The sequence below is a fragment of the Somniosus microcephalus genome, chromosome 6 (genome assembly GCF_052327205.1).
Source record: "Somniosus microcephalus isolate GS21.2 chromosome 6, FLI_Smic_1.0, whole genome shotgun sequence".
In the NCBI taxonomy this organism is placed as follows: Eukaryota; Metazoa; Chordata; class Chondrichthyes; order Squaliformes; family Somniosidae; genus Somniosus; species Somniosus microcephalus.
The window spans coordinates 451,357-470,736 of NC_140992.1; the positions used below are offsets into that span (position 1 = coordinate 451,357).

Genomic DNA, 19,380 nt, shown 5'->3' on the forward strand with positions numbered 1-19,380 from the left:
ATCTATCTTCTGAATCACGTTCAGGCTTTCCATCCTGTCCAACTCTGCCTTCAGTTGCTTTTGAAGAGCAAACGGAACTTTTCTGCATGGATGTATGACCGTTGGCATACTTTTATCTACTCTGATCGTGTGTTCTCCTGGAAGGCAGCCTAGACCCTGAAATAGGTCGTTGTACTCTTTCATGAGTTCATCATAGACTGTCTCTCCTTCGCTTTCCACAACAAGGACTCTCTTTACCAGGTTCAGTCTCTCACAGGCTATTAAGCCTAGTATGGCCTGCACATCCTTAGGCACCACGCTGAATGCTAGCGTGTGCTCTCTGTCCTTGTGTGTCACTTTGACAATGCATTTTCCTTTCACTGGTATATCAGTACCTGAGTATCCTGTCACTTTCACTTTTGTTCCATGTATCTTTGGTTTGGGTCTAATTTTCTTAAAATCGGTCTCTGATATCACATTAACTTGTGCTCCAGTATCCAATTTAAATGGAATGTGTATGTCATTCACTTTTAGTGTCAACATCCAGTCTCTTTTTTCTTTTTTGTTTTCAGACACAACATCCACATAGAACTCCTCTATCTCGCTTTCATCTACTGCATGGACCTTGCTTTGTTGCGCTTGGTTCTTACAGCAACGGGCATAATGGTTGTTTTTGTTGCAACTATTGCATGTTTTACCATATGCTGGACACTTTTTTGGTGGATGCTGTGTACCGCATCGACTACATGACTTTCGATTGCCCCTTTCATTTTTGTTCGCTGGCCACGCCTCTTTTTTCACATTGGCGCTCTTTTTGTTAAACGGTTTGTGTCCGTTCTTTCTCACTGCATCCACGTTGCAGCTACTGTCACTGAACAGCTCCTTTGCCTGCGACTTCACAGTCTCTGTAGCCCTACACTGTGCTATGGCTTTTCCCAGGTCTAGATTTTGCTCTCTTGGCAGTCTTTCCCTTAGACCATTATCTGGAATACCACACACCAGTCTGTCTTTTATCAGCGAGTCTGTCAGTCCCCCAAATTCACACGTTTTGCTTCTGTTTCTCAGTTCAGTCACATACTGACCAATAGTCTCTCCCGTTTTCTGTACACATGTGAAAAATCTGTGCTTCTCAAACGTCATGTTATGTTTAGGTATGCAGTAGGCCTCAAACTGTTCCATTATTTTATCCAGCTTCATTTTGTCTCCATCAGCAGCGAATGTGAAGTTATTATACACCTCCAGCACTTCATCACCCACGACATGTAAGAACACCGACGCTTTCATTTTATCACTTTTCTCGTCAGCTCCGATTGCTGCTAAGTACAACTCCAAACGTTGTTTGAACCTCCTCCAACTTTCAGCCACATTACCTGTCAACTGAAGCTTCGCCGGTGGGTGTAAACCTTCCATTTTTCACTTCGTTAGCTATTCTCCAAAGGTAAGTAACGATGTTCTCTTTTGGCTTGCTAATATGTGAAGAGCTGATTTCGCTGGGTAGCTTACTTGCCACGACTCCGTTCACTGTCTCGTCGAGTTGCTAACTTCAGATTTTTCCTCTTCATCTCTTTCAATCCCTTTTCTGACACCATGTATTGTTTTCTATGTGGGTTCAATGACGACACATTCATGAAAGAGTATGTCTTTTAATCTAAAGTGTGTTCAAGTAAGTTAACTGCTTTACAGGAGACACCATCTTAGAGATCCATCCCAAACGAAACTACTCTGCCTCTCTCACATGCCCTCTGCTGGTAAGGCATAAATAATCAAACAGGCAAATATGCTGGTAAGGCATAATAATCAAACAGGCAAATACCATCACTATTTGCTGATATCATTACAACGTCAACACAGGTGTAGGCGGCTGAGGTGCCTGTATACAGGTCTCCCTTGCTGATGAGATAGGGGCTGAAGCGGCTGCTTCCTCAGAAGGTGAGCCTCTCGGTGTCGAAGGCGGATGACCCACAGCGTCACCCAATGGCAGATAAACTGCTGTTGGTGGTTCAGTGGGTGTTGCTGCACTTCGTAGAAGCTGATCGGTGTGTCTCTTCCAGACAATGTCCTCGGGTGTCTGTACAGTGTAGGATACTGGACCAGTCTGTGCAATGACAGTAGCAGGAACCCACTTAGGTCCACCACTGTAGTTCCGTGCCAACACATGTTCACCTGGACTGAAGACTCTGTCTTTGGAGCGTTGTTCACGTCGCTTGATCTGCTTGTCCTGCTGATACTGTACCACGTCTTTCACCTTTGGCGGTTTCAGCAGGTCAAAGTTGGTTCGTAGCTCTCTTTTGAGCAGTAGAGTGGCAGGTGATGCTTTTGTGGTCGCATGTGGTGTGTTCCTGTAACTCAACAGGAAACTATTCAGGTGCTGATGAAGCGTTCCCTGGCCTTGCGATGCCTTTAGAGAGTGTTTCATGGTCTGAACAAACCTCTCAGCTAGACCATTGGTCGCAGGGTGGTATGGTGCAGCCCTGATATGTTGTACGCCGTTCACCTGCAGGAATGTAGCCATTTCTTGTGACACCCACTGTGGACCATTGTCTGAGACAAGTTGCATCAGAGATCCAAATCAGCTGAACACCTCACCTAACTTCTCGATGGTCTTCTCAGCGGTGGTGGACCTCATTATAACAACCTCTGGCCACTTACTGTGCGCGTCAACAGCCACCAGGAACATTCTCTCCTCGAATGGACCTGCAAAGTCTACATGAATGCGGTGCCATGCTTCCTCCGGAAAGTCCCGGGGTGAAGAGGTGCAAGCTGTGGCACATTACGAACTCTCTGACATGAGGAACAGGTTTTAGCTTTGTCCTCTATCTGTCCATCCATACTCGGCCACCAGAAGTAGCTCCTCGCTATTTCTTTCATACAAACCATTCCACAGTGTCTGGAGTGTAGTTGCTGTAACACTGGTTTTCGTACTGATGGTGGAATAACCACTCTCCTCCCCGACAGCAAACATCCAGACTGCACCGACAGTTCATTTCTCCTTAAGAGATATGGTTTCAGGTTTGGGTCATCGCTGTCAAGCTTGCCCCTGACAATAATGTCCAGCACTGCAGACAACACTGGGTCATTTCTGGTGTTTCGTCGGACCTGTGTCGAAGTAACAGGCGTGTTCTCCACCTGCCTAAAATAGCAGATGTCCATGCTACGCGTCATAGGCTTGGTGACAGGCAGCGACAATCTGGAAAGACCGTCGGTGTTGCCGTGCAGGTCAGACTTACGATATCTAATGTCAAATGTGTGTGCAGACAACAGCAGCGCCCACCTTTGCATTCTACTCGCAGCAAGTGACAGAATCCCTGTATGTGGCCCGAAGGTGGTCGTGAGAGGACAGTGATCTGTTAGTAGGGTGAACTGTCTCCCGTACAAATATTGGTAATAAATATTGGCCAATAAAATTGATATACCTATCAATTCATCCAATGAAAAGCGATGAGTTAAGAAAGTATCTATAGGTTTTTATTGGCTAAATAACAGAGCCCACCCTCGTGGGTGATCGGATCCAACAAGGAGGAATACCAGCCAGTCGACCACCTTTATACCTGGGCAGGTAGGTGGAGCCATGGGCGGAGTCAGCAGTGGTCAGCCCAGGTATAACAGTGTGACAAGAGGCGACCTCGTATAGTGATACAACAGTGTGAACAGTGATAACTATAGTGTAACGATAGTGAACGATAAAAGTGGTTTACCACACTTGCCAACGCCAAAAATGATGCTTAGTGCTTCTCGTTCTATTTGGGCGTAGTTAGTTTCAGCTCTGTTCAAAGTCCTAGATACGAATGCAATCGGCTTCTCTTCTCCATTTGGCATGATATGAGAAATGACCGCTCCCACACCATATGACGATGCATCACAAGCTAATTGTATTGGTAATGAAGGGTTAAAATGCGTCAAAGCCTCTGACTTCAGGAGCGTGTCCTTTGCTGTCATGAACGCCTCCTGGCACTTGTTAGTCCATTCCCACTTCTTGTCTTTACATAGCAACCAATGCAGCGGCCTCAGCATCGAGGCTAGGTTCGGTATGAACCGTCCATAGTAGTTCAGTAACCCTAAAAAAGAACACAGCTGGGATATTTTCAGGTGCTGGGGCATCCACGATTGCCTTGGTCTTGGACAGTGCCTTGTGAAGGCCTGTGGCATCGATCACATGACCGAGGAACTCAACTGATGCCTGAAAAACATCGCATTTATCCCTGCGAACTCTTGAGTCCTTAATCCCTCAGTCGCTGTAGCATTGCGTCCAAGTTATGCAGATGGTCTTGGTCATCACACCCAGTAACTAAGATATCATCTAAGTAGCACTGGACTCCAGGCAATCCACTAAGGATCTGGTCCATAGCACGTTGGAAAAGCGCTGGAGCTGATGTAATTCCGAAAGGAAGTCGACGATACCTAAATAGGCCGTTGTGCGTCACAATAGTCAGCATTTCTCGTGAGGGGGAGGAGGAGGGGGGAGGAGGGGGGGAGGGGGCAGGGAGGGGGGAGAGGGGGAAGGGAGGGGGAGGGGAGGGGGAAGGGAGGGGGAGGGGGAGGAGGGGGAAGGGAGGGGGAGGGGAGGGGGGAGAGGGGGAAGGGAGGAGGGGGGAGAGGGGGAAGGGAGGGGGAGGAAGGGGGGGAGGGGGAGGAAGGGGGGAGAGGGGGAAGGGAGGAGGGGGGAGAGGGGGAAGGGAGGAGGGGGGAGAGGGAAGGGAGGAGGAGGAGGGGGAAGGGAGGGGGGGAGAGAGGGGGAAGGGAGGGGGAGGAGGGGAGGGGGGAGAGGGAAGGGAGGAGGAGGAGAGGGGGAGGAGGGGGAAGGGGGGAGGAGGGGGGGGGAGGGAGGGAGGGGGGGAGAGGGGGGGGAGAGGGAAGGGAGGAGGAGGGGGAAGGAGGGAGGGGGGAGGGAGAGGAGGGGGGAGGGAGGAGGAGGAGGAGAGGGGGGGAGAGAGTGGGGGGGGAGAGAGGGAGAAGGAGGAGAGGAGGGGGAGGAGGAGGGAGGGAGGAGGAGGAGAGGGGGGGAGAGAGGGAGGGGGGGAGAGAGGGGGGGGGAAAGAGAGGGAGAAGGAGGAGAGGAGGAGGAGGAGGAGGAAAGGGAGAGGAGGAGGAGGAGGAGGAAAGGGGGAGAGGGAGGAGGAGGGAGAGGGAGGAGGAGGGAGGGGGGGAGGGGGAGAGAGGGAAGGGGGGAGAGGGAGGAGGGGGAGAGGGGGGAGGGGGGAGGAGGGGGAGAGGGGGGAGGGGGAAGGAGGGGGAGAGGGAGGAGGGGGGAGAGGGAGGGGGGGAGGGGGAAGGAGGGAGGGGGAAGAGGGGGGAGAGGGGGGAGGGGGAGAGGGAGGAGGGGGGAGGGGGAGAGGGAGGGGAGAGGGAGAGGGAGGAGGGAGAGGGGGAGGAGGAGGGGGAGGGAGGGAGAGGGGGAGGAGGAGGGAGAGGGAGGAGGAGGGGGGAGGGAGGGAGGAGGGGGAGGAAGGGGGGGCGGGAAGGGGAGGGGGGGCGGCGGGGCGGGAGGGGGGGCCCAGGCCGAGAGCCCCGCTCTCCGAAGGTTTTTGAGATACCGCGGGCGCGATTTTAGCCCGGCCGAAACGTAAATATGCTTAAAACCGTCTCGGAAGCGTAAGCTTTCTTTGGAGGTAACGCGCGCGTAGGTACGCCCTGTAACGTTCGAGCGCATAGCCCGCCAGATGCACACGCGATGACAGACAGAAGGACAGAAGTACCGATTTATATATATGGATGGCCTTTCCATATTAGCAGTGTGGGTACCAATCGGCACCAGTGCTGAGTGACCCAACACCGCATATGCTTTAGAAACTGATTTCCTCTCTCCGGAATATCCTGACTGTCTTGGAGTTTACATTGGCTGATGCCACACTCCCAGTGAAGCTCAGGCTGGAGACCCCAGGCTAATGTTGTACCCTCAGTCTTCCCTCCCCCTACAACCTATCGGCTCTTTAAACCCGCACCTGGCACCAGTCCATCAACAACCTGCAGCCCTAGAGCACTCTTCATGGGCCAGGCCACACTCGCACATGTGACTCACACACGTGGCTCGCCCCAGCTCACACTCCTTAGCTACAGGCTGAAAAGCAGGAAAAGCCTGCAGCAGATTGGCACATAGGAACAGGAGGAGGCCATTGAGCCCCTCAAGCCTGTTCTGCTATTCAGTGAGATCATGGCTGATCTGTGACCTAACTCCATATCCCTTAATACCTTGGTTAACAAGCTATCAACCTCCAATTTAAAATTAACAATTGATCTAGCATCAATTGCCTTTTGCGGAAGAGAGTTCCAAACTTCTTCCACCCTTTGTGTGTAGAAATGTTTCTTAACTTCACTCCTGAAAGGTCTAGTTCTAATTTTTAGACTATGCCCCCTAGTCCTACAATCCCCAACCGGCAGAAATAGTTTCTCTCTGTCTACCCTATCTGTTCCCCTTAATATCTTGAAAACTCCTATCAGATCACCCCTTAACCTTCTAAATTCTAGGGAATACAACCCTAATTTGTGTAATCTCTCCTCGTAACTTAAAGTCCAGGTATCATACTGAAATGGAGGGAGGGGATTGTAAACACACGCGCCAAATAAACAGGGAAAATAAAAAATTGAACATTTACAGAATTTCATTCCTTACATTTTACAAGAAATGCATTATTGATCTGCTCCATACTGGATGATAAATACTCCCCTCTCGCATCTCTACAGGAACAGTCACCAGATTTCCACATAGTCCACAGTGTTTAATGGCAAATATCTTAGGAAAGCAAATGGTATGTTGGCCTTTATTACAAGAGGACTTGAGTGTGAGAGTAAAGACGTCTTACTGCAATTATATAGGGCCCTGGTGAGACCACACCTGGAGTACTGTGTACAGTTTTGGTCTCCTTACTTAAGGAAGGATATACTTGCCATAGAGGGAGTGCAACAAAGGTTCACCAGACTGATTCCTGGGATGGGGGATTGTCTTATAAGGACAGATTGAGTAGACTAGGCTTATATTCTCTGGAGTTTAGAAGAATGAGAAGTGATCTCATTGAAACATACAAAATTCTTACAGGGCTTGACAGGGTAGATGTTTCCCCTGGCTGGGGAGTCACAGTCTCCTAATAAGGAGTCGGCCATTTAGGACTGAGATGAGGAGAAATGTCTTCATTCAGAGGGTGGTGAATCTTTGGAATTCTCTACCCCAGAGGGCTGTGGAGGCTCAGTCATTGAGTATATTCAAGATATAGATTGATAGATTTTTGAATATTAAGAGAATCAAGGGATATGGGGATAGTGCAGGAAAGTGGAGGTGAGGTAGAAGATCATCCATGATCTCATTAAATGGCGGAGCAGGCTCGAGGGGCCAAATGGCCGACTCCTGCTCCTATTTCTTATGTACTTATGTACCGCAGACCCTCCCTCAGCGAGCGATCGCTCCACGGACTGACCTCTCTTAGTAAAGTCAGCACAGTTCCACAAACAGCAGTGAGATAAATGACCAGATCATCTGTTTTAGGTGTTGGTTGAGGGATAAATATTGGCCAGGACAGCGGGGAGAACTCCCCTGCTCCTCATGTGCACAAATCACTGGAGTGGGGCTCAAACCCACAAACTTCTGACTCTGAGGGGAGAGTGTGCTACCACAGGGCCTATACTGCCTCTGGACAGTAGTTTTAAGGCATAAAACACAAGACGAGGTATGGACTGAAACAGCAGTAAGTGTGCACAAGCTTCCAATTACTCTCCCTCCAACTCCGCTCCACCCACAATGCCAGTTTAGAATATATTGCAATCAGAGTCGGTCCGTACTCAGAGTAACTGCAGCAGGAGTGTTCCACACACTTACTCTATTTAGATGTGTGAGTTTATATGACAATAATGCCTTCACTGATGATTCCAGGTGGGAGCGATGCCTGTCAGGGAGATTCTGGAGGTCCAATGGTGGCGCTGGACAGAGGAACGAATCGTTGGTTCCTGGAAGGGACAGTGTCCTGGGGCGATGGCTGTGGAGAGGACAACAGATATGGAGTTTACTCCGATGTCAGGAAAAGCCTCGAGTGGATCAAAAATGTAACAAAGATCAAGAATGTTTGATAAATTTTAGGGACCCAGAACCTCAAAAATATTTTGGAAATATAAAGTTGTTTTGCATAATTTTTACCGCAGGTTTTGAGTATTTTGTAGAACAATCTATTGTACATATTTTGTTCTTTTGGGTAAATTATATAATTTATAACATCGAAAAGCAGCAATACGTTTCTGTGAAATTGATGAAGGTGCTCAGAAACTTTCACCGTGCTGTGAATCTAGTCTTTTAATAAAGAAATCCAAAATCTTCAATTATCTTTACCGTTTTTTTCTGTCTTTCAGTAGCCTCCCCAGCACCACACCCCACTCCGATCGTGCCCCCCCCGACCCTCAGCCCCACACAACCCCCGTCAACATCGTGTGGTCCCCATCGACCAGAGGCTAGATTGAAGCAGTCACATCAACCATGGGGTGATGAGAACAGAGCAGAGGCTGTGCAGCGACTCACCTCCTCGTCACTCAAAGTCTCTCCACCATCTACAAGCCTCAAGTCAGGAGTATGATGGATTCTCGCCACTCGCCTGGACAGGTGCAGCCACAATACAGGAAATTCGACACCATCCAGGACAGAGCAGATCACTTGATCAGCCGCCTGTCACTGGACTCGATACCCACCAGTGATTCGTGTACAAGGACACCCAGGTCCCTCTGAACGCCAACATTTCCCAATCTCTCACCATTTAAAAATTACTCTGCTTTTCTATTTTTCCTACCAAAGTGGATAACTACACATTTCTCCACATTATATTCCATTTGCCATGTTCTTGCCCACTCATTTAGCCTGTCTATATCCATATCCCTTTGAAGCCTCTTTGCATCCTCCTCACAACTTACATTCCCACCCAGGTTTGTATCATCAGCAAACTTGGATATATTACATTTGGTCCCCTCATCCAAATCATTGATATAGATTGCGAATAGCTGAGGCCCAAGCACTGATCCTTGCGGTACCCCACTAGTTACAGCCTGCCAACCCAGAAATGACCTATTTATTCCTACTCTGTTTTCTGTCCGTTAACTAATCCTCAATTGATGCTAGTATATAACCCCCAATCCCATGAGCCCTAAATTTGTTTAATAACCTCTTGTGTGGCACCTTATCGAATGCCATCTGAAAATCCAAATAAACCACATCCACTGGTTCCCCCTTATCTATTCTGCTAGTTACAACCTCAAAAAACTCCAACAGATTCGTCAAACATGATTTCCCTTTCATAAATCCGTGTTGACTCTGCCCAATCTTATTATTATTTTCTAAGTGCCCTGTTACCACATCCTTAATAATAGATTCCAGCATTTTCCCTACTGCTAATATCAGGCTAACTGGTCTGTAGCTCCCTGTTTTCTCTCTCCCTCCTTTTTCAAATAGTGGGGTTACATTTGCTACCTTCCAATCTGCAGGAACCGCTCTAGAATCTATGGAATTTTGGAAGATGACAACCAATGCATCCACTATCTCTATAGCCACCTCTTTCAAAACCCTAGGATGTAGGCCATCAGGTCCAGGGGATTTATCAGCTTTCAGTCCCATTAATTTCTCCAGTACTTTTTTCTTTACTAATAATAATTTTTTTCAGTTCCTCATTCTCGCTAGACCCTTGGTTCCCACTATTTCCGGGAAGTTTTTTGTGTCTTCTTCCATGAAGACAGACAAAAAGTATTTGTTTAATTTCTCTGCCATTTCCTTATTCCCCATTATAATTTCTCTTGTCTCAGCCTATAAGGGACCCACGTTTACTTTTGCTAATCTTTTCCTTTTTACATAACTATAGAAGCTGTTACAATCAAATTTTTTGTCTTATAATACTCCTGTGCTGTGGGACATTTTACTACATTAAGGGCGCTATATAAATACAAGTTGTTGTTGTTTATGTCTCTTGCTAGTTTACTTTCATTCTATTTTCCCTTTCTATATCAATTTCTTGGTCCTCCTTTGCTGAATTCTAAAATTCTCCCAATCATCAGGCTTACTACTCTTTTTGGCAACATTATAAGTCTCTTCCTTTAATACTATCTTTAATTTCTCTTGTTCACCACGGTTGGGCCATTTTTCCCATGGTATTTTTATTCCTTAAGGGAATGTATATTCGTTGTGAATTATGAATTAAATGTTTGCCATTGCTTTTCTACTGTCATATCTTTTAATCTAGTTTCCCAACTTCTCGTACCTATATAGTTTGCTTTGTTCAGGTTTAGGGCCCTAGCTTCAGACTTAACTCTCACTCTCAAGCTCAACATAATATTCTACCATATTATGATCACTGCTACCCAGAGGTTTACTACAAGGTTATTAATTAACCCTGTCTCATTGCTAGATCTAAAATAGCCAATTAACTCCTTGAGATACTGGTCTAGAAAACTATCTTGAATGCATTCCATGAACACTTCCTCTGCACTATTTCTGCAAATTCGGTTTGCCCAGTCTACATGAAAGTTAAAGTCCCCCCATGATTACTGTATTACCTTTGTTACTTGCATCTCTAATTTCCTGATTTATACTCAGCCCGACTCTGTTAGGGGGCATTTAGACTGCTCCCACCAGTGTTTTCTGCCCCTTGTTGTTTCTTAGCTCCACCCAAACTGATTCTACATTTTGTTTTTCCGAGCCAAGACCCTGTGTCTCTACTGTCTTTATTCCCTCCTTTGTTATCAGGGCTACCTCCTCTTTTTCTATTCTGCCTGTCCCTTCTAAAAGTCAAATATCCTGGAAAAGATGAGGAGCTGTTCATCGAGCTCCCGCTGAGCTTCACTGGAACAGCGTTGATGGGCAAAGATGGAGCGGTCAGAGTGGGAGTGACCGGGAGCCGTGTGGCGAGTGACCAGGAGCGATCAGAGTGGGAGTAACCAGGAGTGGTGCGGAGAGTGACCAGGAGCGGTGCGGAGAGTGACCGGGAGCGGTGCGGAGAGTGACCGGGAGCGGTGCGGCAAGTGAACGGGAGCGGTGCAGAGAGTGACCGGGAGCGGTCAGAGTGGGAGTGACCGGGAGCGGTGTGGCGAGTGAACGGGAGAGGTGCAGAGAGTGACCAGGAGCGGTCAGAGTGGGAGTGACCGGGAGCGGTGTGGCGAGTGACCGGGAGCGGTGTGGCGAGTGAACGGGAGAGGTGCAGAGAGTGACCGGGAGCGGTCAGAGTGGGAGTGACCGGGAGCGGTGCGGCGAGTGAGCGGGAGCGGTGCGGAGAGTGACCGGGAGTGGTGTGGAGAGTGACCATGAGCTTCAGGCCAGCAGTTTTTTTTTAATTCGTTCCTGGGATGTGGGCGTCGCTGGCAAGGCAGCATTTATTGCCCATCCCTAGTTGCCGTTGAGAAGGTGGTGGTGAGCCGCCTTCTTGAACCACTGCAGTCCTTGTGGTGAAGGTGCTCCCACAGTGCTGTTAGGGAGGGAGTTCCAGGAATTTGACCCAGCGACGATGAAGGATCGGCGATATACTTCTAAGTCAGGACGGTGTGTGACTTGGAGGGGAACTTGGAGGTGGTGGTGTTCCCATGCACCTGCTGCCCTTGTCCTTCTAGGTGGTAGAGGTCATGGGTTTGGGAGGTGCTGCCGAAGAAGCCTTGGCAAGTTGCTGCAGTGCATCTTGTAGATGGTACACACTGCAGCCACGGTACGCCGGTGGTGGAGGGAGTGAATGTTTAAGGTAGTGGATGAGGTGCCAATCAAGTGGGCTGCTTTGTCCTGGATGGTGTTGAGCTTCTTGAGTGTTGTTGGAGCTGCACTCATCCAGGCATGTGGAGAGTATTCCATCACACTCCTGACTTGTGCCTTTTAGATGGTGGAAAGGCTTTGGGGAGTCAGGAGGTGAGACACTCGCTGCAGAATTCCTAGCCTCTGACCTGCTCTTGTTGGCACAGTATTTATGTGGCTGGTCCAGTTTAGTTATCATAATGCCGTTGAATGTCAAGGGGAGGTGGTTAGACACTCGCTTGTTGGAGTTAGTCATTGGACTTTCAGAAGGCTCTCGATAAGGTCCCGCATAAGAGATTAGCGTATAAAGTTAAAGCACAGGGGATTGGGGGCAAGGTATTGACTTGGATAGAGAACTGGTTGGCAGACAGGAAGCAATGTGCTGGAATAAACGGGTCTTTTTCCGAGTGGCAGGCAGTGACCAGTGGGGTACCGCAGGGATCGGTGCTAGGACCCCAGCTATTCACAATATATATTAATTATCTAGACAAGGGGACTAGATGTAATATCTCCAAGTTTGCAGATGACACAAAGCTGGGTGGGCGTGTGTGCTGTGAGGAGGATGCCGAAAAACTCCAGTATGATTTGACAGGTTGGGTGATGGGGCAGAAGCATGGCAGATGCAATATAACGTGAATAAATTGAGGTTGCCACTTTGGTGGCAAAAACAGGAAGGCAGATTATTATCTGAACGGCAATAGATTGGGGGAAGGGGAAGTGCAACGAGACCTGAGTGTCCTTGTGCACCAGTCACTGAAGGTAAGCATGCAAGTGCAGCAGGCGGTTAAGAAGGCAAATGGTATGTTGGCCTTCGTAGCAAGAGGGTTCGAGTACAGGAACAAGGATGTCTTGTTGCAGTTGTACAGGGCCTTGGTGAGACCACACCTTGAGTATTGTGTGCAGTTTTGGTCGCCTTATCTGAGGAAGGATGTTCTTGCCATGGAGGGAGTGCAGCGAAGATTCACCAGGCTGATACCTGAGATGGCAGGAATGACATATGAGGAGAGATTTGGTCGATCAGGCTTATACTCGCTGGAGTTTAGAAGAATGAAAGGGGATCTCATTGAAACTTATAAAATTCTAACAGGACTAGACAGACTAGATGCAGGAAGGATGTTCCCGGGGAGTCCAGAACCAGGGGTCACAGTCTAAGGATAAGGGGTAAACCATTTAGGACAGAGATGAGGAGGAATTTCTTCACCCAGAGAGTGGTGAGCCTGTGGAATTCTCTACCACAGAAGGCAGTGGAGGTTAATTCATTAAATATATTCAAGAAGGAGTTGGATATATTTCTTAAGGCTAAAGGGATCAAGGGACATGGGGAGAAAGCAGGGACAGGGTACTGAATTTTGATGATGAGCCATGATCTTGTGGCAGAGCCACCAAAGGACTCAGGTCGTTTGTATATAATTCCTTTAACAACATGTTAGCTACAGCCTGAGTCTGTATCTTTATTTATGCTGTTTAACTGTACAGAGCGTGGTTACTTTAACAGCATGGTTAAAACATGATGACGTCACGCCGTTCATCACGTGATCCCCCACTGGCGGGAAAAACGTGATGACGTCATGACGTCAGCCACGGGACCGCCCTAGCAGTCCTGGTGGAGCCTCCGAAGTGAGCAGACCTACATTCGATGTTATCCTGCAGTTTCTTGTTAAAACCTGTTTGTTTCATTAAAGTTCATTTTGTTTGATCGCCTGAGTAGATCTCAGTCTTTTAGTTAGGAACCCACGTTCCTACATTGGTGACCCCGACTTTCGCAAACAGTTTTCGCGGAAGATCTTCAGCATGGAAATGAACGCCGTGACTCTGAAACTGCCACAGTTCTGGGAGCAACAACCAGCCGCGTGGTTCATCCAGGCTGAAGCCCAGTTCGCCATCAGGAACATCGTCGCAGATCAGACCTGTTATTACTACGTGGTCTCCGCCCTCGATAGCGCCTCTGCCTCGCAGATCGTCAGCCTACTCGGTAGTCCACCCACTGACCGCAAGTATGATACGTTAAAGGCGCGGTTGATACAAGTCTTTGGGCTCTCGAAGTCAGAACGCGCTCGCCATCTTCTCGCTATGCCCAGCCTCGGGGACTCCAAACCGTCCGAGCTCATGAGCCAAATGCTCACGCTCTTAGGTGCCGAACCGGAATGCTTCCTCTTCTGGGAGCTATTCCTCTGCCAACTGCCAGAGCAGGTGCAGGCTGCCCTAGCCAGGTCCGAGGTCACAGACTGCGCGGAGCTTGCTGACAAAGCAAATAAGATTTTCACAGTAACCCAGCAGTGCTGCGCTGCCTCGAGACGCCCATCCCCCACAGACGCGGCTCCAGCTCCTCTTGCAGCGGGCTGGTGCTCCTACCACGCCCGTTTTGGCGTGAAAGCACGACGCTGCCGCTCTCCCTGCAGCTTTGCGCCCCCAAATAAAACAAAACTCCTGCAACGTTCCTGGCGAAGGAGGACTGGGTCTAATGGGCGCTCCGCGGCTGCAATGGCCATCGGATCTTCGGGGAAACTTCTTTTCATCACCGACTCCCTATCGGGTCGACGTTTCCTTTGCGACACCGGGGCGCAGTGTAGCATCCTACCTGTGTCGAATCTCGATATTCAAGCTGGGGGCCACGGCCTTTCCCTCGTCGCGGCTAATGGCGCAGCCATTCGAACTTTCGGAAAGCGGCGGGTCCAAGTGTGTTTCGGCGGTCAGCGCTTCCATTGGGAATTCGTCATGGCCACGGTCTCGCAGGCCATCCTAGGGGCGGATTTTCTGTGTGCCAACAGCCTCCTCGTCGATGTCCGGCACCGCCGGTTGATCAGCGCGGCCACCTGCCACTCGATTCCGTGCCACCGCGGTAACGCCGTGTTGCGCTCTATTGCCTGTGCGTTCCCATCTCCGGATGACTTCACTCGGCTCCTCGGAGAGTTCCCGGAGCTGACCAGGCCCACTTTCTCCTCCTCGGCCACGAAGCATGGTGTTGAACATCATATCACCACTACTGGCTCCCTGGTTTATGCACGGGCTAGAAGGCTTGAACCCGGCAAGCTCGCAGCTGCGAAAGCAGAGTTCGACACGATGGAGCGGCTGGGGATTATTCGCCGGTCGAATAGTCCCTGGTCTTCGCCTCTCCACATTGTTCCGAAACTGGGCGGCGGCTGGCGGCCATGCGGCGACTACCGACGCCTGAACGACGCCACTACTCCTGATCGGTACCCAATCCCGCATATTCAGGATTTCTCGGCCCATTTGGCGGAAAATTCCATCTTCTCAAAAGTCGACCTCGTCCGTGGGTATCACCAGGTTCCCGTGCACCCGCAAGACGTCCCAAAAACCGCAGTCATCACCCCTTTTGGCCTTTTTGAGTTCCAGCAGATGCCATTTGGCTTGAAGAACGCGGCACAGGCTTTCCAGCGCTTGATGGACTCCGTGCTCCGAGACCTAAACTTCATCTTCGTCTACCTCGACGACATCCTCATCGCCAGCGCTAGCAAGGAAGAGCACATCTGCCATTTGCGTACCCTCTTTACATGCGTCAGTCAGCACGGTTTGATCATCAACCCGGCCAAGTGCCAGTTCGGCCTGCAATGGATTGATTTCTTGGGACACCGCATCACATCAGACGGCGCCATCCCCTTACTGATGAAGGTGGAGGCTGTTACCTCTTTCCCGCGCCCACAAATCATCAAGGCCCTGCAAGAGTTCCTCGGGATGGTCAATTTCTATCACCGATTCGTCCCTAAGGTGGCTCTGCTTATGCAGCCTTTGTACGAGGCCCTCGAGGGCAAGTCCGGTAAGGATCCAATCAGATGGACGGCTGAGATGGACCAGGCGTTCGTCAACACCAAGAGCACCTTGGCCAACGCAACCATGCTGGCGCAACCGCTTCCAGGTGCCACCATCGCCCTTACCACCGACACGTCAGACTACGCCATCGGTGCAGTGCAGGAGCAGTGGGTGAACGGCACGTGGCAACCGCTGGCGTTTTTCAGCCGTCAACTACGGAGAAATGAAAGAAAATACAGCACTTTCGATCGGGAGTTGCTGGCCCTTTTTCTAGCCATCCGCCATTTCCGGTTCTTATTAGAAGGACGTCCCTTCACGGCTTTTGTCGACCACAAGCTGTAGTGTCCGTGTGTAGATAAAGACACTGAAGACAGGAGTTGGTTCATAGGTATTTACTAAGCAAGTCTGGGGGGGGGTTTCTAAAGGATATACACAATACACAGGCTTATATAGCCCAAGTGGCAATTACCGGCATTACACACACCTGGGGCTCTTAAAGGCACATACACCATAATTGCTCCCCTTCTAGCTAACTAGTACATCATATTTTAAGTAATTATTAATTACATGTTATATGCAAAATAATATACATTGCTGTATTAATTAATTATAAGTTAGTCTCTCAGGAGGCTTCCTGACTCGGTCCGGATAACGCCTCGGGGGCGTAGTAGTTTCTGGTGGTGTAGTAGGTTCTTCTGGCAAGGCTGATTCGGCTTGAAGGCCAGTGTCGGGTTCATCGGGCTCCAGTATCACCGGATCGGAGGTAGATATGGGTATCTCTACTTCATCGTTAGATGTATAGAGTGGTGGTGTAGGTTGTCCCTTTTCGGATGACTTGATGATTTGGTCAGCATGGCGCCTTATTATGCTGTCTCCGATGTCCACGGTATACATCAGTGGTCCTAATCGTGTGCAGATAGTTCCAGGCTGCCATTTCTCGGTACGGTAGTCCCGGGCCAAAACCGGTTGGCCTATCTGGAAGGCCCTAGTTGGCCTTTCATTCATGCCCTGAAACTGCCGGTTCTCCACGTCCCTTCTGATGTTGGGCTTGACCAAATCCAGCCGGCATCTTAGGTTTCTATTGTAGAACATCATGGCGGGAGTTTGGTTAGTAACCATATGCGTTGCATTCCTATATGCAAATAAGAAGTTATCCACCTTGTGCTGAAGTTTTATGTCTTCATTACCCATGGCCTTGATGGCCTTCTTGAAGGTCTGGACAAACCTTTCAGCCAATCCATTGGTGGCGGGATGGTATGGGGCGGACGTGTAGTGCTTTACCCCATTGTTCTTTAAGAACTTTCTGAATTCTTCGGACACAAATTGCGGTCCATTATCAGAACATATCTGCTCCGGCAGCCCATTCCTGGCAAATATGGTCCTTAATACCGTGATGGTTTTTTCCGTGGTGGTGGAGGACATCTTTATTACCTCCGGCCACTTGGAGTGTGCATCAACTGCGATTAAGAACATTGAGTCCATAAATGGACCAGCAAAGTCGATGTGCACCCTTTGCCAGGGAGATGAGGGCCACTCCCATGGATGTAGAGGGGCCTGTGGCGGAGCATTTTGGACCTTCTGGCATCCTAGGCAGCTCTTGGTCATGTCTTCGATGTCTCCATCGATACCTGGCCACCATACAAACGCCCTAGCTAGGTTCTTCATTTTCACTCCACCCAGATGCCCATCGTGAAGCTCCTTTAGCACTTTATCCTGGAGTTTGGGTGGAATCACCACTCTGGATCCACACATCAAGGTTCCTCGGCACACTGACAGCTGTTCTCTTCTTTGCGAGAATGCTGGCAACAGTGGTTCGCCATGTGCTGGCCATCCCTTCACTGTTAAATCGTAGACCCGTGAGAGAGTAGGGTCATTTCTTGTCTCCCTTTCAATGGCAGAATTTGTCACCGGTAGACATTCCACTATGGTAGAGTGGAATATCTCTACTGGGTCTACTGTAGGTGCCTCTTCTATCGTTGGCAAAGGTAGGCGTGATAAACCGTCAGCATTCCCATGCTGTTTTGACCCTTTGTATTCAATGTTGTATTGGTGTGCCCCTAGAAAAAGGGACCACCTCTGAAGTCTTTGTGCTGTCATAATGGGGACACCTTTTTTAGGGTTGAATATGGAGATGAGGGGTTGATGGTCAGTCAGCAAGGTAAATTTTTGTCCGTGTAGGTAATGGTTGAATTTCTTCACTCCCCATACCAGGCTGAGTGCTTCCCTGTCTATCTGGGCATAGTTACGCTCAGCTGAGTTCAATGAGCGTGACGCAAAAGCTATCGGCCGTTCCGAGCCATCAGGGAATCTATGGGACAATACCGCTCCTATGCCGTAAGGGGATGCATCGCACGCCAGTCTGATTGGTAGTGATGGGTTGTAATGAGCCAAAATTTTCTCGGATGTGATTAAGTCTTTACATTTATGGAAGGCACGTTTACAGTCTTCGTTCCATTTCCAAATCACTCCTGTCTGTAGAAGATCATTAAGAGGGTGTAGAATAGTTGATAAGTTCGGTAAAAATTTATGATAGTAATTTATTAATCCCAGGAATTACCTTAATTGTGAAACATTTTCAGGTGCTGGGGCTTTTATAACTGCTTCAATTTTTTCAGGCGACTTATGCAACCCTTCCTTATTAATTATGTGGCCACAATATGATATCTGATTTTGGAAAAATTCGCACTTGGGGCGATTTGCTCGTAGGCCCCGTTCTTTCAGCCTAGTGAGCACCTGCTCCAAATTGGCAAGGTGCTCGTTGTCGTTTTCTCCTGTTATAAGGATGTCGTCTAGGTAGCATTGAGTCCCCGGAATCCCTTGCAGGACTTGCTCCATAGCTCTTTGCCAGATAGCTGGAGCTGATGCTATTCCAAAAACCAGTCGATTGTACTGGTACAGGCCTTTGTGTGTGTTTATTGTGAGATACTTTTTAGAGGTCTCCTCAACCTCCATCTGTAGATATGCCTGTGCCAAGTCAATTTTTGTGAAACGTTTCCCTCCGGATAGTGAGGCGAAAATATCTTCTATCCTCGGAAGAGGATACTGTACCGTGTGAAGGACCGGGTTTACAGTCACCTTAAAGTCCCCACAGATGCAAATTTTTTTCTGTTCCTCAGAGTTATTTTTCAATGTTTTTTTCATGACTGGAACGATGGGTGTTGCCCATTCGCTCCAATCTATTTTGGATAATACACCTGCCTTTTCCAAATTCTTCAGCTCTGCCTCGACTGCCGGACGTATTGCGTATGGCACCGGTCTTGCCTTAAAAAATTTTGGAATTGCTGTATCTTCCACTTTTATTGAGGCAGTGATGCCTTTCAAGGTTCCTAGTTTCTCTTGAAACACTTCTTTGGCGTTGGCCAAGATGTCTTTTAATCGTTCAGGTATGATGTCATCATTGTTTTTTTTCTTACTGGTCACCGTCAGTGCCTGAATGGAGTGCCAGTCTAAACGTATCTTCCTTATCCATTCACGTCCCAACAACGGTGGACCACCATCTTGTAGAATGTATAAATACAACTTTTGTATTTCTTTGCCGTTGTATACCACAGGCACCCTTATTTTTCCTTTGGGGTAGACTTTCTGCCCCGTATATGTTTTTAAGATAATGGATGTGTCTTTTAGAGGTATATGCGAAAATAGCCTCTCGTAATCTCGTCGATTTATTACGGTTAGAGCTGATCCTGTATCTAGCTCCATTTTAACTGGGGACCCTGCTATTGTGAGGGTAACCCAAATGGTTTGGTAATCCTCTTTGGCAAGTACATTATGTAATTTGAGACAGCTTAGTCACTTGTTTCCGGATCGCTATTCTGGTCTTCGGAGCTATTGTCCGTCATCATTTGTACCTTCCTGTACTTTTCTTTATTGATTTTTTGTTTTCTGTCAGTGGATTTATTTTGTCC

General features: G+C 48.7%; 1 protein-coding gene across 2 annotated transcripts in view; it reads left to right on the top strand.

Moving 5' to 3' along the window:
- Positions 1-8,277, top strand: part of LOC147115363 (mannan-binding lectin serine protease 1-like) — a 64,604-nt gene extending 56,327 nt beyond the window's left edge. For both annotated transcript variants that reach the window (XM_085989618.1, XM_085989619.1), the window contains one exon: positions 7,838-8,277. In XM_085989618.1, the coding sequence (XP_085845744.1) occupies positions 7,838-8,031 (194 nt within the window). In that variant the 3' untranslated portion in view covers positions 8,032-8,277. The remainder of the gene's footprint in view (positions 1-7,837) is intronic.
- The last annotated feature ends 11,103 nt before the right edge of the window (positions 8,278-19,380 follow it).